This window comes from Theropithecus gelada, chromosome 8, assembly GCF_003255815.1.
Source record: "Theropithecus gelada isolate Dixy chromosome 8, Tgel_1.0, whole genome shotgun sequence".
Classification (NCBI taxonomy): Eukaryota; Metazoa; Chordata; class Mammalia; order Primates; family Cercopithecidae; genus Theropithecus; species Theropithecus gelada.
Genome location: NC_037676.1, coordinates 29,226,936 through 29,249,495, shown reverse-complemented (window position 1 = coordinate 29,249,495; position 22,560 = coordinate 29,226,936). Strand labels below are relative to the sequence as shown.

Sequence of the window (22,560 nt, the reverse complement as noted above, 5' to 3'; positions counted from 1 at the left end):
CATTTGGGTTTCCTTGAATGCCCTGCCATATTAAATCACATATGGCTCTGTAATGAAAGGAAAAGTTAAGGCCCGTCTCATGCCCCATTTCTGCCACTGACTGAGCTTGAGAAAGAAAATTCAGTCTTTTAAAGTTATTCAATGAAAGGCAGAAATAATGAAATAAGCTTATTAATGTGGGGTAGAAGACGTCTTCAGCAATTAGCCAGTGTCCTTATCCAATTAAGTTGAAACAGGAAGCCCCAAATTTCCTTAAAGTTTTGCTGGTATTAGTTTGCTAGACTGACTGTTCCAATATATAAATTCTTTGTGTGTGTTTACTTTTCCCCCTAGAGTTATGGCTAAACTGAATAGAACCAACTTCCTAAGATCTGCTTCTTTCACTTTTAATATCCTATTTTTCCAAAGCCACCGAGCTGATGTCCTTCAACAAATGGATTAAAGCGAATGCTGAGAACCAGCTCTCATGTCTGAGCATGGAGAAATAAAGGGTTTATACCCAAGGCAATTAGGGGCATACTCACAATGGTCAATGTCACATTAAGGAAATCTGTAGTACATCAAATGAAATTCTGAAGTTATGATTCTGTTCAAGCTGAACCATCTTTTGGGACAGCCTATTGCAAACAAGATTGCTGTATTTGGAATTCTGACACCAAGAACGCCTAGGCAACCTCTTCACAGAAATGGAAAATAAGACTCAGCCAGCTCCATGTCCCGTGGTGTAACCTCACATGCAGCACACGAACGGTTCTTAGTTATTATTATTTTTAAATGAAAAGTAGATCGACTTACATGGCTCTCTGGCAATGAACTGAGGTACAGTGTTGGGCAGAGGAGTACTGGGGTTTGGAGTCCCTACGAGTTTGTTCTTGGCCATCTTCGTGTTTGCCTTAGCAAACTCTAGTCGTAGTGTTTGCGGAATTTCAGGATCGAAGCGGATGCCCTTTGGAAATAGAGAACAAATGGAAGATGTTTTCATTTCCTTAGAGTCAAACCGGAATGGTGACAAAATAAACACACCAGTAAACCCTGGTCTATCAGGAAAAAAGGTCAGCAACCACTGTCATTCTTACTACTTACACAGGTTACAGGAAAAATGACAACACAAAGTGTCCTGAAAGTCAGTGGTATTTAATTTACTGAAAAAATGTAGTTACACAGATTTTCAACTATTCCTTTTCTTTTTAGACAAAAACTTTCCAGTTTAAAATTTGAACCAGGAAATTCCTAGCACAGTTATACACTTTAATGTATAGTAATTTCAGTTACCTTCGACCCTATTCCTGCAGTTTACCTAAAACAGATTATATTCAGTAAAATAAATCACAGACACTATGAAAGACAAGTTAGGGCAAGACAAGTCTATTTGGAATCCTTCCACCATTCAAGAATGCCTTCATTATTAAGCATCCAATACCATGAATTCTGGACCCTACATGTCAAAAAGCTATCCCAAGAGAGTGCATTTTAAATATGCACCCATGGGACCCACTCAGTTCCCATGTTTTCATGGTGTGGTCTGGAAAGGGACTGGAGTCCTGAAAATGAGTCTCCAAAGACCGCAGTTGCCATTTAGTGTTCTGAATGTATACACATGGGCCTGAGGGCTCCAAAGCATCCCCCGTCCCCTCGCCACCGTTCTTCCTAATGAGCTTGAAGAAAAATAAGAGCAGGCAGGGTGCTGTGGCTCATGCCCTAGCTCATTCCCGTCATCCTAGCACTTTGGGAGGCCAAGGCGAGTGGATTGCCTTAGTTCGGGAGTTCAACACCAGCCTGGGCAACATGGTGAAACCCTGTCTCTACTAAAATATAAAAAAAAAATTAGCTGGGCGTGGCGGCATGTGCCTGTAATCCCAGTTACTTGGAATGCTGAGACAGAATGGCTTGAGCCCGTGAGGCAGAGGTTGCAGTAAACCAAGATCGCGCCATTGCACGCTAGCCTGGGTGACAGAAAGAAAAAGAAATATCCACAAAAATAAGACTCTCTTACTTTAGAGACCAGGATGAACAACTCAGAACTTCAAACTTCACAGGCTCAGCTTCACGGATACAAGGAAGAGCCTGTGGCTGGATAGTAATGGCATTAACAGGAAATAAGGGGGGAAGGGGAAGGAAAGAGAGGTCCTTAGGGAGGCCTAACAAAAGCCACAGAGCCCTGACCCAGAAGTCTTGGAGTGGGTGGAATTTCTTCCCGAGCATGACTCACTCATTCTGAGAAGAAACCAATTGAGGGCAGTAGCAAAAGGGATGTGGAGAATACCCTTGTGCATACCCTAATCAACACCGAAAAGTGAACAGATAGTGCCTGTTCTGAGAAACATAAGAACATTTTCTTTAACTGGTGTTGTGTTGTTTTGTTGTTTTTTAAATTTGGGAAACCTCAATACTATTTTGCCCAAAAAGTACATAAGGAAAAACAAAAACAAAAAGCAAAGCTGCATTGTGAAGCAGGCTGAGGTGAGGTCACAAAGGACCTCACTGAGGTGGACCAACTTCAACCCTAACAAAGCTAATACTACTACAGAATAAATATTTCCAAGAATGGAGGTAAGAACTGTGGTCTCTGCTGGGAGACAAGCACAGTCCCTGGGTTTCAAGTACAGGTATGCTGTGGAAGGACTTGTTCAATCGCATCACATTCCATCAGACACACATAGTAGCAACTTGCCATCAACTTCAGGACGTCCTCCCTGGCACTAAACCTGACCAACCTTCCTGTGAAGAAGCAACTTTCCTAAACCTGAGCTCACATTAAGATGAGTCCTGTGGCCCAGGCCACTGGGGATAACATGAAGAGTATCCTGGGACCTGGTCGTAGTCTAGAGCATCTGGCCTCAGAAAATGAGGCTGTACATGTGAATTCTATGCCTCGGTTCTTTCTCTGGTGGTTCCAGAATCAACTGAAGCTCCACATAATGTGTTTGCCTCTTACACAACCTGGGCTGGTGGCTTGAGTCCTAAAACATGCTGAACTAAGTCTCCCCTACTCCCTGCCCCCTTCTTCATACCCCCTTCCATTTGAACTAAAATAACATCAACATCATGTTCCAAATCAAAGTTCCAGCATCCTTATTTAAAAAAAAAAAAAGCTCAGAAGTTAAAATGACCTAATTTGTTTGGCAGCTTATTCAGAGGCCGGAGGCTTAGAATACAAGCCACATTCCTCTAACATCTTTAGCAGCAATACCATATTTGGTAATCAATATCCTGCTCCGCTAAGTTTCCATCCATAGGGATTAGCCAAGCCAAAAACATTTTAAATGTTAAGGGATGAAGAAGAGGAGAAAAAAGAGGGGCAGGAGAAGGGAGAACACAGAAATGAAGAGGGAAAAAAGAAAAAGAGAAAGACGAAAAAGAGGCAGGAGGAAGAATACATGAGAAAAAAATTCCTTGTGTTTTTAATTAAAGCCTACTAAGATTCTTCTCTGGTTACAATTACTTCACATTAAATGCTGTCAGGATAAGATTACTGCCAAGTGAAAGGGTGAACCTGTGTCTTTCAAAAGCAACCTTTTCCTCTCTTGCTCATAATTCACCGTTCTTCTCACAATAAACAGAGAACCTTTCTCTTCCAAATGTAAATGGTATCCTATTTATTACATGGACCAGAAAGGATAGTTTCTGAATATTAGTATATTAATTTGAATATAAACAGTTACTTACAAGCACCCCAATCTGACTGGCTCCAGGACAGTCAATAGTCTCAACCAATCCAGGTTCCATATAATCTACAGAGCCTGAACTCCCTACTCAGGACAAATTCTGGGAGATAAAAGGACACTGCTGAGAAACAACATATTCTTGTTTGTCCAGTGTACTTAAAAGTATATCAGGGCAGTTTCATGCCAGGGAGCCAGGGAAGGCACCCAAGGAAGTGATGGAAGAGTAGAGGTTCACCAGGTGCAGCTCAGGAAAGGGCTCAGCAAATTTCTCTGTAACAGGATGCAGAAAGGGTGTTGGGATGGGAAAGGTTGGGAGTGGGGTGGCTGAACAAGCAGACTGGGGCGAGATCACAAAGGACCTCTTAGGCCATGAGTGAGGACTTTGGAGTGTGTGCTCAGCTGAGCCATTAGGTTTTAAAAATGAGGGGGATAATATCAGCTTTATGTAGTAGGTCTATGACCCTCAAATATTAGCAGCATCAACTTGGAGGACTTGCTCGAGTTTCTGGTTCAGTAGCTCTGAGATGGAATCTGAAAATTTGCATTTGTAACAAGTTCAGGGTAATGCTGATGCTGTTTGTATGGGCACCACATTTGAGAATCACAGTGGTTGCTGGTAACTCTAGGGGTGGTAGGAAAGATAGACTCAATGAAGAGACTAGAACAGATCAGACATGAAATCATTAGAGCAGCCCTGGGAAGAGTAGCTGGGATGAGATGGCTACTGCCTTCTAAGTCTTCTTCTTTCGGAAGGGTACTCGGGGCCAGTGTCTGTGTTCTGCGCTCTTATTCCCCTGACCACAAACCTGTTTTCTCTTATAAAGATTTCAACCTTGAGCCTATATAGAGACACAGAAAATGATGTTGACCAAAGCTGAGTCACTGTAACAGCCTCTCACTAGAACAAAAGTCTCCAAATTCCTGTCACTGAGGTCTTCAGAGCACCCTCATGCCTGACAGAGTCTTGGCTATCTGGTACAATAAACAGAGTACTTCAATTCTGTTAGCTTCAGGCTCCCGGTGTTGTTACAAATGGTTCTACACTAAAGTTAGTCCATCAGTCCTTGACAACGAGTTTCAGGGACAATGGAATGACTCATTTAGGGGAAAAAAAAATCGTTACAAACAAAGCAGAGCTATATATACATATTGAGAAAGATGTCCATGGCTAGATTAGGCTGGGAAAAAAAAAAAAAAAAAGATACTCAACAATGTTTAGTAGTATGGAGGTAGAGGAGTCTGTATATACACGCGCATGTATACTTCTCTATCTGTGTAAGTCCAGAAAGGTTTAGAATGAGACAACCAACCAGTTAATAGCAGTCCACTTGGTGGCAGGGGTGAGAGAGGGCACAGACTTTTGTACAATTTTCCATCATGTGAAATTTTTACAAATATGTATAATTTATAAAATCCAATACAGAGTTTAAAAACAAAAGGAGAAAGGTGCAATAAGGGATTTCCTACTGGGACACAGCATTCAACCAGCTATGTTTTTAAAACTAGTTACTTTTTTAAAAAAACTTTATTCTGAAATAATTGCAGACTTACAGAAAAATTGCAGACATAGTATAATTCCTACATACCCTTTACCCAGATTTCTTAGATGTTAGCATTTCACATTTATCAAACACACATACCATGTTTCCCCTGAACTGATTAAAAGTAAGTAGCAAGCATGATATCCTTTTACCCTTTACTTCAGTCTGATTTCCTAAAAACAAGAACATCCCTTTGTTTCCCTGATCCAAGATCGAATCCAGAATCACACACAGCACTTAGTTGTCATCACTTTAGTCTCCTGGAAGAGCTCTTCAGTCCTTACCTTTCATGAGCTTGATATTTTTGAAAACTACAAGCTACTTATTTTGCAGAGTGGCCCTCGATTTGGGTTTATCTAATTTTTTTTTTTTTTTTTGGTTTAGATTCAGGTTACGCATTTTTTGGCAGAAGATCACAGATGTGTGTCCTGCACAGTGCATAATATCAAGAGGCACATGATGTCACTTCTGTCCCATTACAAGTGATATTAGCTTTGATCATTTGCCAAGTTTCTCTATTGTAAAGATGCTGTGTTTTCCCCTTTTAACTAGTTTCTTATAGACAGGTATTTCCAGACTATATAAATACGTTGTTTGTCAAAAAAATCTACTAATTTTAACATCTATTAATAATTATTACCTGAAGCATTTGTTACTATTGTAGTTGCCAGATGGTGCTTTAGTAATCTCATTGCTCCTCCCCACTGCCACCAGACGGAGACTTGCTCCGTCACTCAGGCTAGAGTGCAGTGGCATGATCTCGGCTTACTGCAACCTCCACCTCCTGGGTTTAAGCAATTCTCCTGCCTCAGCCTCCCCAGTAGCTGGGATTGCCTTCATTGCTCCTTTTATAAACAGTGTATCAACTTTCTACTCCATGGAAAAGCTCTCCCTTCTGCCCTGTTAATTAATTACTTACATCAGTAATGACTTACAGACTTATATTTAGCTCTATGCTTTATAATTCATTACTATCATTATTTATTTTGCTGTTCCAAGTGTCCCAGTTGTGTACACACACATGCTCTCACATTTAGATCTACTTCTCTGAATCATATCTATTTAAAACATTTTTAATTTTCATTTTAATAAAAATATTTTAATATATTTAAAATATATTTAGATGTATTAAAGTTCATACTGATAGCTCCAATTCCAATCTAACACCATTTGGTTAATTCTATCCCTCTCCTTTGCATGTGTAACTCCTCTAACAGCGAGAATCCTAGCTCTCATTATCTACTATACATTTATTTATTTGCTCAATACAAAAACGCACATTAGTTTCAAAATTGCTAACCGATACCACTATAAAAAGTCTATTAACTACAACTTATATTTACAGTTTTTTGTCTTTAGTCTAAATGTGTGTTGCCAATATGTGTATTATTTGGATTATCTGTGGGTTAGTTTCCCCATGCCCCCCTACCTTCAGTGCGGTTGTGTTATTCATTTGTAATACAGTTAGATTCATTTGTTTCTGTTTGTCTTCAATTTGGAGTCTCTCCCCATCCTTGTTGCCTCTACTTTGCCTATGCATTCACAACAAGTAAAAACGATTCTACCATTTCAAAAGTGAAAGCTCATTCATTGACCCATTCATCTTTCTGCTAACCCACTTATGAATAAGTATTATAAATGTTGACTAAAAGCTGAGGATCTAGAATTCTAACTCCCCTCCCCACCTGCTTTGACTTTCTGAGATACTGAACCACTCCAAGGAAGCTTCTAAACAATCAAAGACTCTACCTCCTCTGAGATACAGCCACAAGTCACTTCTTTAGGAGCTTCCTATCAGATTCTGCTAGAGCTTCCTACACTCCCATTCTGACCTGTTGATCCAGTAGATGTGAGGCATATGTACTGATCTAGATGCAACTGCCTTTTACTATAGGATACAAACAGTAAGGTAGTAATAACATACGATCCCATCTAGTAAGGTGAAAGACTTCTTCAATTGATTCTAACAACCTTTATACTGCCCCTTTCCCCATGGCCGACTCCAAAGGAAAACCCATAGCCAATGAAACTCAAAGCCAAATTTGCTACTATCCCTCTCTGACCTTGTGGCCAGGTGCGGTGGCTCCTGCCTGTAATCCCAGCACTCTGGGAGGCCGAGGCGGGCGGATCACAAGGTCAGGAGATTGAGACCATCCTGGCTAACATGGTGAAACCTCATCTCTACTAAAAACACAAAAAATTAGCCAGGCGTGGTGGCAGGCGCCTGTAGTCCCAGCTACTCAGGAGGCTGAGGCAGGACAACAGCGTGAACCCAGGAGGCGGAGCTTGCAGTGAGCCGAGATTGCGCCACTGCACTCCAGCCTGGGCAACAGAGCAAGACTCCATCTCAAACAAAACAAACAAACAAAAAACAACAAAAAACATTTTCTAGAGAGAGCTAAGAATAAAAGTCTTCTACCGTTTCATTTTTTTTGAGACAGAGTCACTCTGTCATCTGGGCTGGAGTGCAGTGGCATGATTTTGGGTCACTGCAACCTCTGCCTCTTGGGTTCAAGCGATTCTCATGCCTCAGCCTCCCGAGTAGCTGGGATTATAGGTGTGCATCACCATGCTTGGCTAAATTTCGAGTAGAGATGGGATTTCGCCGTGTTGGTCAGGCTGGTCTCGAACTCCTGACCTCAAGTGATCTGCCCGCCTCAGCCTCCCAAAGTGTTGCGATTACAGGCATGAGCCACAATAAAAGCCTTCTAACTATTTTCAAAGAGCATTTTGGTCACAAGAAAAGGAAATATCCTAGGGACCACAAATGTTTCAACAGGAGAAAAGGAAATGAAGCAGAAATAATTGACTTTTTTGCCTTTTTAGAAGTTAAAAACATAAGTTAGGAATATAAACTGTTTCTTAAAATTGATAGCCATGTCATTTCCATCAGAAACTAGGAAGTAAATACATACTTTAGAGAGATTCTGAGCTCTCAAATATTGGTCCAAGATTAAAATATATTTACAGTTTTTGAGTATTGTCAGCTTTCTCTGCCACAGGCATCATAAAACATTCGGTTATATTAGAAACAGAAACTAGGCAAGGTATATTCGCAAGTCTCCCCAGGAGTCTGTGAAAACAATTGTTACACTCAGTTGGAGCCTGAAATGACTCCATGAGATGCCACAGACAAACCCGCATCTGGGTAATCTATTACAGTGGAGAGCATAGGACTCACTGAGAGACAACAGTGTGAAGGTGAGTTAAAAATGAAACAGCAGAATTTTTCTACCATTTATTAATATATCACTATGTTATAAGTGAAAACTTGTGACACTCAAACATTTTTAAAATACCAAACTATGAGTGAAGATCACAGGAATGGGAGGCTGGTAGAGAACTGGGTCAGGTTCTCTGACGGTAAGTAATATAGGTTTGTCTACATAAATCATGCAATTCATAATTAGTACTGAACTTTTGGGGTCATCAAACCTAGTTCTCAGCCATGGTTAGTACTCCTCATTGCCCTTTTCCCCTACTCCTTAGGGGTATTTAGAAATGTACGAGGGTGGCCGGGCACGATGGCTCATGCCTGTAATCCCAGCACTTTGGGAGGCCGAGGCAGGCGAATCACGAGGTCAGGAAATCGAGACCATCCTAGCTAACACGGTGAAACCCCATCTCTACTAAAAATACAAAAAATTAGCTGGGTGTGGTGACGGGCGTCTATAGTCCCAGCTACTTGGGAGGCTGAGGCAGGAGAATGGCGTGAATCCGGGAGGTGGAGCTTGCAGTGAGCCGAGATCGTGCAACTGCACTCCAGCCTGGGTGACAGAGCGAGACAGACAAGAAAGAAAGAAAGAAAAGAAAAAGAGAGAGAAGAGAAGGAAGGAAGGAAGGAAGAGAAGGAAGAGAAGGAAGAGAAGGAAGAGAAGGAAGGAAGGAAGGAAGGAAGGAAGGAAGGAAGGGAGGGAGGGAGGGAGGGAGGGAGGGAGGGAGGGAGGGAGGGAGGGAGGGAGGGAAGGAAGGAAGGAGAAAGAAAAAAGAAAGAAACAAAAGAAAAGAAAGAAAAGAAAGAGAAAGAAAAGAAAGAAAAAGAAAGAAAAGAAAGAGAAATGTGCAAAGGTATCTGAAGGCTGTTACATGACTGAATACCATACACGCATTCATTAGGCAGGAAGATAAAGTCCTAAAAGGAGCAGAATAGTCCCACACAATGTTAGAATTCTCATCCAAAATGCCAATAGGCTTCCCAACACAGATGAAAAAAGATTCAGAAAACTAAATTAATGTGCCTAAATTCCCAGCTAACTACCGGTAGAATCCATATCACAATCCAATTTTTTAATTCCCAATAGAGCATGTGTGTGTGAGGACATTACAGTTCTGCAAAGATTTTTATTTTATAAAGACGACATTGTTTTCAGATAATAACTGAGGCTGTTGTTCAGTTTGCATTGTGATGAAACTTAGGTAGATGTGGATTCCAACAGAGAATGAACAAGTGAGGGAAAGAATCCGTCAGATGTAAACCGTATTTCATACTTTTCCTAAATAAGGGCATTGCTTGCAAAGACATCAGGATTGTTAATACAACAGCCTGTGCTGCTGGGTTATTGCCCAATGAGAAACTGTATCACACCAATTATGCCTCATTCTTTTTCTTAATCCAACTACCTCCCAGTGCTTGCCCTGGCTTTACCTTAGAATAATCTGATTTAATACTCCTTTTCCCCCTTGCCTAAATCAGTCATTTGAAAGCATGTTTCCCTTTCCATTGGTAAAACAGCTATATTGCACTTGGAGAAAGAGACCCCTTTCCCAAGGCTTCCTGTCGTATATGTGGCCATGGAGCCTTTAGAGGTGATGCTGGGCCATGAGTCTGGGTACAGGTTCCTCACTTGATTGCCTAATTGAACAGTCTTCCAGGAAGTGTTAGGTTACCACATATCTTGAAGCCAGTTTTGATTTTTAACCCCTTGAATTAAAAAAAAAAATCTTCATAATTGTTTCTAAACCAGATGTTCCATAAAACGCAATAAAATTTTATCCTCTTTTGAAGGTTTTAGTTACAGAAAAGAATATGTTTCCATGTCTAGTCTAGAATGTTTCCACAGGTTTATCTTTATGTTTCCACAGATTTCAAGCCTGTGTAATTTCTCCTCTCATAATATCTGTAACAAGCCAAGTGTTATAAAAGAATAATATTGGCCATGATAGAAAAGACTAATCTCATCCTCATTAACCAGAGGGATTTCCTAGTGACTAGGCCACTTCTTAAAATACAATTACATTTGGCTTCACTTTTATTCCTGTGAATAAACTGTGGCACTCAAACTCACACCCTCCCACCACTAAGCCAAATTCCTATGGTGAAAACAATACATTGTTTAAGGTATGAAGTATCTGCTCCAATAACAAAATGGGGAAAACCTCATGTCTGCTCCGGAAACCTAGAAGGATTAGAAAAGCAGCCAGAAGATGGTCTTAGTTAATCAATCCCCTTCTACAACTGGCAAAGGTATCAAGAAAACTAGTTGTCTAGGAGTACCATCAGCTATAGTTAATTATAGTCACAATTATAAAAGAGAATCCCAACTCAGGGTCACAATCAATTTTGTGTAACCTCGCCATGAACAAGAGGCTTACACTGTGAGAATCAGGGGTGTGGACTTCAGACTCTGACTTCCTAGATTCAGATACTACTTCACTATTGACCTTGGATATACTGTTTAACCTTTCTGTGTCTCAGTTTCCTCTGCTGTAAACTGGGGATGAATACAGTCCATATTTCATAGCATTCATTGTAAAGATTAAATGAGATCTTGTAAATGACCAGATTAATGCCTGACATTTGATAAACACTAATCCCTATGGCCCAGTGCTTATCAGCTATGGAGCTCCTCTTCCAAATATGAACCAATAGGGATTCTTCTCCTTTGGCCTTTTTGGAGAGGTTCTTCTATTACTTGGAAAGAGAAAAAGAGGAGATTCATACTCTGCTCTGAGACTGCCCCAACTGGGAGAAAGCAGCAGGACACCTGAGCTGCTATCCAGTCTGATGCTGTGTAGTTTCCTTTATTCCCCATGTTTCCCCCACAGGGAGCTGATGTGTGTCCTGCTTCTCCTGCCCCATGTCTGTTGGTTTACACAGTCTGAGTAGGTCTTAGGGGCCTGGCTGGTAATTGGAGAGACTGGATTCCCTTTGTAGGAGGAACTAGGCAGATATACTTCGAAGGTATCTAGAATCTCCATCTGACTTGACTATCCATCCCAGTTCAATTAATTTCTTTTCTACAACACACACTTACTTTTTGTGTTAGCCAACCATCCCTATGTACATAACCATGCCCTAGGAGAATCTGCTTTGTATAGGATGACTATAAAGTCATGACAGGGCCTTTGAAGAAGCTATAAACGTAATCTTTAACATGTCAAGAGAATCAGAGTCAAGCAGAGTTTATTTTCCAAAGGGTTGAGAGGGCATGATTGTTTGAACTTTTGCCACTATGTTCTCAAACCATTCTGAAAAGGATGATTGAAAGACCTGAGCCCTGACAATGATAGGAAGGGGCTGTTTCTAAGCCAAACATGGTCAGTTACCCATTAAAGCAATATTTTACCGTGACACTTTGCAATAGATATTATTACATGGAAAGAAACATAGGCCAGAGTGCAGATGGTACTCTCTTACTCAGGAATCCTGATGCTCACATTTTTACACCGAGGACTCTGAAGGTGAACAGAAGGTAAAGCAGCAGGTCAACTGCTCTGGTCGGCACAAAAACATCCCTTAGAATCCTTAATGCACAAACACCAAACATGGCTGGTGCTGCCAGCAGTCCCTTTCATTGCAGAGTCCTTACTGCCTCCTCCTCTCCTGTCTCACTGTTAGGACAATGAATAAACCCATTGGCATACGTTCTTTCCCCTTTGCATCAATGTCTTTTACTCCTGCTACCTGCTAAATGAAGGCACTCAAAAATGAAAGCTTCAAGGAAGCGGATCCCAGGCAATAGCTCTCAATTCAGTTAAATTTTCAACTCTGATAGAGGATTTGGGGAAAACCTAGAAACAAACTTTTAATGGTCCATATCGGCTTAATGTTGGCCCAAGACATTCCAGTCTGATGTCTGTCACTGTGAAGTGACACCAAAGAAACTTGAGAATTTTGATGGCCAACTTCACTGACTTGGGAAATCAATAGTGGGTCTGCCTCAACAAAGCACTTCCCTGTATTTCACTAAAGCCTTATAGGTGCCACATCAAAAATTTCAGAAATGTGGCATAGAAATCATGCCCTGTCAATGTGAACATGTAAATGATTTCCGGATTACGTGATTCATCTCTGTAAAGCTCAGATCATAGGCTTAAATCTGTGAATTTGGCACCAAAAAGAAAAAAAGAAAAAGAAAGAAAAAAAGAAAACAACAATAAAACAGACAAAAGAAATCACAACCTTATTCTTTTTTTTTTTTCTTTTTTTTTTGAGACGGAGTCTCACGCTGTCGCCCAGGCTGGAGTGCAGTGGCGCGATCTCCGCTCACTGCAAGCTCCGTCTCCCGGGTTCACGCCATTCTCCTGCCTCAGCCTCCTGAGTAGCTGGGACTACAGGCGCCCGCCACCGCGCCCAGCTAATTTTTTGTATTTTTAGTAGAGACAGGGTTTCACCGTAGTCTTGATCTCCTGACCTTGTGATCCGCCCGCCTCGGCCTCCCAAAGTGCTGGGATTACAGGCGTGAGCCACCGCGCCCGGCCCTCACAACCTTATTCTTAAAGAAGCCAGTCTATATTACTGAAACAGGCCAGTCTAGAAAATACACACCCAGTTACAGAGTGCAGCCAATGAAAAAGTAAGGGGGTTTATGTGCAAATTCATTATCAATTACAACTTTAAAAATAGCTTGTATCTCTTTTCCTAGTGACAGCAAATTGAGAGAATCACTTTCATTCATAAGGGCCACATATGTGTCTACACAGCTTCTGCCAGTACAAAACCCAGGATTAAACTGGGAAGGGATGGGTTTTGAAATACTTACTAATTTCGTATCCAATTAGTAGATGACGATATAGATCCTTTAAAGATAAAAGCGGTATTTTTTTTTTTTTTTTAGTCAAAGGGTTACTGGTGTTGACAAGTGTGGTGTCAGCTCTTTAAAGAAAGGACTAATTATACATAATTGCACATTAATCTTCTAATTTATTGAAAAGAAGATCAACCTACTTTTGCATCTAATACATATTATGCACATATCAGGCAAAATGAGACAATGGATGCATGCATGTGTGAAAGTGCTTTATGCACTCAAAGATAAGCTGAATGATTAACACTGTGTAACATAAAAAGTCTCAGAGAATTATTTTAAAAAACAAGCGTGTCGGCTGGGCATGGTGGCTCACACCTGTAATGCCAGCACTTTGGGAGGGGCAGGTGCATCACTTGAGGTCAGGAGTTAGAGACCAGCCTGACAAACATGGTGAAACCCCATCTCTACTAAAAATACAAAACTTAGCCAGACGTGGTGCTGCATGCCTGTAATCCCAGCTACACAGGAGGCTGAGGCAGAAGAATTGCCTGAACCATGGAGGTAGAGGTTGCAGTGAGCCAAGATTGTGCCATTGCACTCCAGCCTGGGCAACAAGAAACTCTGTCGGGGGTGGGGTGGGGTGGGGTGGGGTTGTCTGTGTCTACATAGAAAAGCACATGAAAAGTAAGTCCCACTTGTGAGGTAGGCAGACTAAGAGAATGCATTTAATGTGCTCTTCTTTTAGCTTCACCTTAAGTGCTTGTTAGGTCATTTGAGGACCTATCTTAACTTTCTGTATATGTTTAAGGATCATTCTGCAAAGTTTACTTTGAGCTTTTATTAGTGGCTGGTGCAGAAGAAAAAAAAAGAGGTAGGAGGAGGAGAGAAAGCAGTACTGACATAAACAAACTCTACAATTGGAAAAAAAAAAAAACCAAAAAACACAGTTGCCTAAACTTTCCAAAACCATTTTGAGAAGGTTTCTATTTAAAGATCAGACATAGACCACACTAGGCCTCCAAGTATATTTCACAATCCTGTTTCTGCTCTCCATTATTTTAGTAATGAACCCCCCAGCCCCCAAGAGGATCCAGTGAAGCCTCCCACCCTGTGTGTGCCCAACCAAGTTTAGGTAACGTTAATGAAGTTAAACACCAAGAGCAAGTAGAAAACATGTGCATTTTCTTGTTTTCTTCCCCCTCCCCCAAAGATAATCACTATCTCGATCTAGTTACTAATTTTCAAACTGTACAACTTGACAATAACAAATTTTTAGAAAGAAAAAGCTGTATTACATTTAACAAATACAAATAATTTTATAAGTCAATGGTTTTATATCCTTAATTTCACTAAGGATAAAAATGAGCCATTTATACCAATATATTATTTACTGGTCCTCAACATCATTTACTAATACCATTTACTAAATTAATCAGTAGGGGTTGGGGGAGATGTCGCTGACGAATTTCATAAGAATACAGAAATAAGGAAAGCAGGTAAATTTGCTCCTTAACCCTATTGTTAAAACACCTCTAACACACACCATCAAATGGCTTGCAAGCTCCTTCTAACCAAGAACTTGGGGCTGAAGGGACAAGTTAATTGAAAAGAATGTAAACAGTCAAGTCCAAACTTAGGAAGTTCACTGCAAAGTACTTCCTGTGCTGCACAGGGAGCCAAAACAAAGTGAGGCAAAACCTATCTCGCCTCTAAACAACTGAAATCAGTGTTCTTCCTCTAATGAATCCCTGCAATTAGATTACTAGTGATCTAACCAAACTGAGGCTGACTTTCTCCCTTTCTGCAAAAAGGCTTATCTATACAATAAACTCTAAGTCAGCAGGGAGGCCAAGGTGGCCGCATCATGAGGTCAGGAGTTGGAGACCAGCTGACCAACATGGTGAAACGCTGTCGCTACTAAAAATACAAAAATTAGCACTGCGTGGTGGCGCGCGCCTGTAATCCCAGCTACTCAGGAGGCTGAGGCAGGAGAATTGCTTGAACGCTGGAGGCGGAGGTTGCAGTGAGCCAAGATTGCACCACTGCACTCCAGCCTGGGTAACAGAGCAAGGCTCCGTCTCAGGGAAAAAAAGAAAAACCCTCTAGGTCAGGAATCTCACTGGCTGCTAAAGAAACATCATAATCAAAGGATTTTGGGTCTTTGAAACAGAGATTCAATTAGAATTTGAAATGGAGAAAGATGTGCACAATTAAGATAGAATAAAATGGAGATGAGGATGTGTTTGTTTGGCTTACAATATTTCATTGGCTTGAGAATATTAAGGATAACGTTGCAACTGTGTTTCCCTGATGAGCTCCAAGAAAGGAAGGATGAATAATTTTGCCATTAACTATAAGTCAATGTTTAGAAACACTCTGAATACACTGGAATTTGGGGTTCCATCAAAATTATTTTAAAAACCAGCATATGGAAAAAGAGACTTTAGCCGGGCATGGTGGCTCACGCCTGTAATCCCAGCACTGTAGGAGGCCTAGGCAGGCAGATCACGAGGTCAGGAGTTCAAGACCAGCCTGACCAACACGGTGAGACCTCATCTCTACTAAAAACTCAAAAATTAGCCGGGTATGGCAGTGCGCTCCTGTAGTCCCAGCTACTCAGGAGGCTGAGGCAGATGAATAGCCTGAACCTGGGAGGCAGAGGTTGCAGTGAACTGAGATCACACCACTGCACTCCTGTCTGGGTGACAGAGCGAGACTCCGTCTCAGAAAAAAGAGAAGAGAAGAGAGAAGAGAGGAGACAGGAGAAGAGAGAAGAGAGAAAAGCGAAAAGAAAAAGGAAAAGGAAAAGAGAAAAAGAAACTTTAGGAATAAAAAAGTCCTTTGTGAAGGTTGTCATTATCATTAATTATCAGCAGTTTTACCATTATTGAATGCCAATGGCTTTAAAAATACCCATCTTGGTCAGGCGCAATGGCTCACAGCTGTAATCCCAACACTTTGCGAAGCTGAGCTGAGAGATCACTTGAGGCCAGGAGTTTGAGACCAGCCTGGGCAACACAGAGAGACACCACTTCTCCAAAACATAAAAAAATTAGCCAGGCCTGGTGGCATGTGGCTGTGGTCCTAGCTATTCGGGAGGCTGAGGTTGGAGGGGCACTTAAGGCTGGGAGGTTGAGGCTGTAGTGAGTCATGATCGCACCACTGCACTCCAGCCTGGGCAACAGGACAAGACCCCGTCTTAACAACAAAAAATCAAAAACCAATGAAAACACCCACCATCTCATTTAATTTGATCCTCTTACCCTTTGAGGTGGCCACGATCAACAGCATAGGAAGGAAAATCAAGGCTTGAAGAAGAGCCCCCAAATCAGTAAAGTGACAGGGCCTGGATATAAATCAGGTCAGCTGGATTCAGATACCCTCATGACTGGTTATCAAGAAGACATACTTCCATTGTTCTCCTCTTAGCTTCAATTAACAAATTTAGTGCCTTTTCACAGTACAAACTCACTAACACTTGATGTTATGCAGAAATACATAAAATCACCCTACCATCAAATACACACTATGTTTTTAATGTCAGTGTATTAAAATTTTTAAGAATAGTTTCAAGCGTGTTTTCAGAATTTGGTAAACACCTCTACAGATAAATCAAGCGGACAGGGTGAAATTTTGTTAAAATCAACATCTTCCTGCTAGAGTTACCTAGGGTCATCCCTAAGCCTAAAAGCCTTTCCTCCATTCATTTTGTCACTCATTTATAGAGCATTCTAAGATGTGTGAAGAGTCAGATTCTGTTTCACATCTGGTTGTTTGCCTTTTCCACAGAGGTGTATCTATGACCTGTAATCTTAAATAACCGTTTCTGCCTTATATTCAACGTTCTTTTATTTAGACATTATTACATCTGACTTCTAAGTGAATACCTAAATTCTGTGACACATTATACAGAAATTACTTTGGATGGATTGTATTTTTATTTTTATTTTTGACAGTACACATAGAAATAATGCTTTTATAGTTCACGTTTTTTTTCCTTTGTTATAAAGTAATGTGATGTGAATTCCTTTTCCATCTAAACTTATTTTCATGTCCTATGTTTACAAATTTAACTCTTTAAGTACTCTGTGTATTTATTCATTCATTTACATATGACTGATGTCTTGTGTAAGGCAAATAAAGGAGAAAACAGATTTAAAAATTCAAAATATAAGAGAACTGTTGGTCGTAAGTTTATAGTAGAAATTTTCTACCCCACTGCTTTTCTGGGGAAATTATTTTGAACTTCTGATTAAAAACAATAATCCTAAAAATTAACTTGCTACACAATGGCCAGGAAAAAAAACCATATCCTTTTATGCAATGACCACGTTACTCAAAGCATCACTTAGTTTTTCAAAATGTTATCTACTGAAACTTAACACTAGATTTTTAGAAGTGAAATTTTAGTCTTGAAAATATACTTCATGGTGTATTTTTCTATAAATATTAGTTTTGTTAACAGATTTTATTATCTTTTAGATTCTAGATTAGTCTAATCATGTTCACTAAAATTTGGTTTTATTTATTTCTCCTAGTTTCATATTTATTATGTAATTTTTCACATTCTATAAACATTTACTCTATTTCTTCTCCCTCACTTATTTTACATATAAAAAATTTTGACTATTTGTAATTTTCATTAAAAATTTTTTAACGCATCCATGTAATTATTAAATGTCTATAAACAGCAAAAAAAAAGGCTGCATTTAATTATAAAGAAAGAAAATACCTCATATTGTATACACTTGAAACAGTACAATAATTAACCAGTATCTATCAAAACACCTTATTCGATCTTTGAGATGGTTAAGTCCTACCTGGCTCCCCAAGGTTTTTTTTTTTGAGACAGAGTCTACTCTGTCCCCCTGGCTGGCGTGCAGTGACGCGATCTCGGCTCACTGCAAGCTCCGCCTCCCGGGTTCCTGCCATTCTCCTGCCTCAGCCTCCCAAGTAGCTGGGACTACAGGCGCCCGCCACCGCGCCTGGCTAATTTTTTGTATTTTTAGTAGAGACGGGGTTTCACCGTGGTCTCGATCTCCTGACCTTGTGATCCGCCCGCCTCGGCCTCCCAAAGTGCTGGGATTACAGGCGTGAGCCACCGCGCCCAGCCAGGTTTTAAAATGTTTTAATGCATTCCAGTTACAGAGTAAGACCAAGGGTTCTAGCTCTGCGCAGCAGAAGTTCAAATCCTTATGGATTATCAGGAGCATTAAGCCAGTGTGTGAAAGGGAACTCTGAAGACCCTAGTCATTGTGATGATGTGATCATTCACTAAAAGTAAAAGAGAACAAAGACGACAGTGATTTAAGCTGCCAAAATGTGCTGCCCTGCAGAACCATCAGTAATGTCAAGACAGTCAAGACATTAAGACTTCTTGGTTCTAAAACTGGCTTGGCATCTTAGCAGCCAAAACAAGATCTAGCAAAAGACTCACTCTGCACTTCATGTTCCAAAAACACTAACTATATTTTCTATTTACATTTACAATAGAGGCAAATTAGATCCACAACACTTTCTGAAATGTCTGAAAAAACATGGAGAAAGGGTGAGGTCAAATGGGGTATCATTTTTAAAATGGCATGAGTTTTAAAATGATGTAAGTTTAAACAAATAGATCCTCAAAAAAGGCCTTAAGGAAAATTCTGAAAGCTATTTCACACAGTAATGTAATTATCTGATAAAGTGTTCTACCTAGAGAAGAGCTGGGTGAAGTTGAGATTTCCACATATACTTGTCATTGGAATATACACTGGTTTACGTGTGAGAACGTGTGGTTCTTCCTCCCTATTTCCCCAGGGAAAGGATGCTACTAACATTTCTGATTACTTTTCTTTCTTTAAACTTCCTTGAGATTCTTTTTTTTTGAGACGGAGTCTTGCTCCATCGCTCAGGCTGGAGTGCAATGGCACAATCTCAGCTCACTGCAAGCTCCATCTCCTGGGTTCAAGCGATTCTCCTGCCTCAGCCTCCCAAGGAGGTGGGATAACAGGCACCCACCACGGTGCCGAGCTAATTTTTTGGTTTTTTCTTTTTGTATTTTTAGTAACGTCGGGGTTTCACCACGTTGGCCAGCCTAGTAAAGAGTAGGAGCACTGGATACAGACCTGGGGTGAATCCTGTTTAATTAATTAATTAATTTAATTAATTAATTTTTTTTTTTTTTGAGATGGAGTCTCGCTCTGTCACCCAGACTGGAATGCAGTGGTGCGATCTTGGCTCACTGCAACCTCCGCCTCCCAGATTCAAGTGATTCTCGTGCCTCAGCCTCCGGAGTAGCTGGAATTACAGGCTACCACCATGCCTGGCTAAATTTTGTATTTTCAGTAGAGACAGGGTTTCACCATGTTGGACCAGGCTGGTCTGGAATGCCTGACCTCAGGTGATCCGCCCACCTCGGCCTCCCAAAGTACTGGGATTATAGTCATGAGCCACTGTGCCTGGCAAGGTTCTTTCACTAGTGTTTTATTTTCTAGTTTCCTAAGTAAATGCTTCATAAATTCAAATAATCAACTTACTCTTCTTCAGGAAAAAATTGAAGACTACTTAAATAAATGCATCATTTACGTGCTATTATAATCATAGGGAGGTTTTATAACATCCAAAAATTGCAGGGCCACCATGAAGAGAACAGAGCCAGAACAAAGAAAATCTGAGCAGATTCTAGAACTAAATAATCACTCAGTGGGTACTTGTTAACTAGTGCTTTCTTTCTGAATTGTACATGGGTTAGGAGTCACTTTTGGTGGTATGCCTTTCATGGTGAGTCAATTTCAAATTTCTTTGCGGGGAGTTCACTGGATACGGCTGTTTGTCAAGCTCCAAAGTGCATGCACATAGCTGAGAAAAACAACAAAAGGGCCCAATGGCCCCACATCACAGCAGCTTTATACTGGCACAAGCCTAGTTCCCAACCCTGTGACGTCAAATGGCTGCCTTAGAAGTCTGCAAGTCAAGAGTTAAGCAGTTATAAACAGATTTAACAGATAAACACTAGATCAGGCCCATGATCTCATCTGGCAATCCTGCATATTTCCCATCTAAAAGTCCCAGCTGGGATCTTACTAATTGGGCCTCTTTAACCCACTTTCAGCAATATGCTAAATGAAACTTAAGGAGAAAATTTCAAAACTGATAAGAAACATATTGATATAGTGTCTAGTGGGGGGCAGCGGAGTTGAGCTAGGCCATCTGGACGCTTATATTTGTAAAAAGTTTTGTTTGGTGGAAATAATTCACCTAACTCACAAGCTGTACAAATATTAAGATCAAAAGTCCTAACTTGCACAGGCTGTCAGGAAAACCTGTAACACAGGAAACAGAGACTGTCTAACCAAGCTGAAATGTTTGTGTAGCCAGTGCAGGTCTTGACTGCTCTGGTATCCCCTCCATACTTAACGGTCTGTCCCAGTACTTCTGGCCAAGAAAATATATTCATGGTATAGGTTTACTCACAGAGCATTTGCAAATGCTTTTGCTTGTTTTCCCTTTACCATTTCGAAGTAAATAATACCTCCACCTCACAAATGAGAAACCTGGTATAGAACTAATGAATTAATTATATCTAATTATAAAGAACCTTGGTAGCTGGAAAGCTCAAACTATTTAATATAACAAATTATGTACGAGACGGTAATCACTGTGATATTTATAAATAACTGTAGTGTTTATTTGAATGCCAGGAATTTATGGAAATGAAAAAAGGGCTAAGTTTTCCTGATGATATCAGCTGTTTTTTCAACATCTGACACGATCAAGTCTTTTCTCAGCACATTTTCTTACAAATTATTAAAGTTTTCTAAAATTCTCTCTTAACTGCAAATACTATTGAATCAAATTTTTTCAACAGTCAAGAAATAATTTAATATTTTATATATTTTTAGTTTAGATACAATTTTTCCATTTATTATTAAGGTTTCTTTGCAATGGAAGTCTGAGTGGCAGCCATTTTACCTCTTTTAAACAAAACTGCTTTTCAACTCTTTATTCCAAAATCTATTTAGACCTTGACAAAATACCTTTCCTTCAAGTTCTGTCTCATTAAAAGAGTAATACAAGGGTTGAGTTTTTCCCGTTTCTGTTATTTATTAATAAGTAAAACAAACGCAGTTCCATTACTTAGAACTGTCACAGAAATGTTACTTGTCCCTGCTAAAAGAAACATTTTAAGTCATGTGAAATTCCTACAGAAATCAAATCTACTATTAAAATCAGTGAAAAAGCATTTAGCAAGTATCCACGATTGCTTCATATCTACTAGAATGGTTATAATTTTAAAAACAGAAACAAGTTTTGAATGCAAAATGGTGCAACCACTATGGAAAACAATTACAAACCAAAGTAAATAAAAAGCTAACATAATGATCACCACATGACCCAGAAATTCTACTCCTAGGTATACCCAAAGGAATTTTAACAGATTCAGATACTTACACATCAATGTTCACTGTGGCCTCATTCGCAATAGTCAAAAGGTGGAAACAATCTAAGCATCCATCAACAAATGAATGGATAAACAAAATGTACATATCCATATAATACAATTTTATTCAGCTATAAAAAGGAATTCGATTCTGGTAAATGCCACAGCATGGATAAATCTCAAAAATGTTATGCTAAGAAGAAGAGCCAGAAGCAAAAAGAAAAATATTTCATTATTTAGAATAGGCAAATTCACAGAGAAAGCAAGCAGATTAGAGATTACCAGGGGCTGGGGAAAAGGGAGAATGGGGAGGTATTTACTGCATGAGGGCTATAGAGTTTCTGCTTGGGTTGATGAAAAAGTTTGAAAATAGTGGTAATGATTGCACAACATGGTGAACGTAAATAATGCCAAGAAAGCGTACATTTAAAAGTCATTAAAATAGCAACATTTTTAATGTATTTTACCGTAATTTAAAAAAATAAGGTAATATACCAAAAGCCATTATATTTTTAAAATGGGTGAATCATATGCAAATTACATCTCAAGAGCTATCTGGAAGAAAAACAACACTGAACTTGGAGGTTCACTGATAATTAGAGATCACTTAGATTAATGAGTACAGTTTGAGAGTAAAGCTAATTACTACACTAGCCTAAGCAATTTTGGTTAGGAAGGCAATTTGTAGTGATGTACACAGACTTCTCTAGTTCTCACGTGACTTAATTCAGTCTAAGATAAAACCTAGCCCAATAACAACTATCCAAAATCAGGAAAGGAAGGATAACAAATGAATGGCACATATACTAAAGAGTTCACAACTTTTTAAAGTAATGGCCCATTTCCAGACACCAGTAAGACAAGACAACGCCAAAACAGGTCATTACAGAGATCTCTACATTAGCAGAGATCATGCGTAAGCCTGAATTGAAGGTTAACTACAAATCATTCTTATTTATAAA

The 22,560-nt window shown here is 39.9% G+C and overlaps 1 protein-coding gene across 3 annotated transcripts in view; it reads right to left on the bottom strand.

Annotated features, from left to right (window-relative positions):
- RBPMS (RNA binding protein, mRNA processing factor) overlaps nt 1–22,560 on the bottom strand; it is a 191,442-nt gene that overhangs the window by 69,011 nt on the left and 99,871 nt on the right. For all 3 annotated transcript variants that reach the window (XM_025394222.1, XM_025394223.1, XM_025394221.1), the window contains exon 5: nt 796–946. In XM_025394222.1, coding sequence (XP_025250007.1) covers nt 796–946 — 151 coding nt within the window. The remainder of the gene's footprint in view (nt 1–795; nt 947–22,560) is intronic.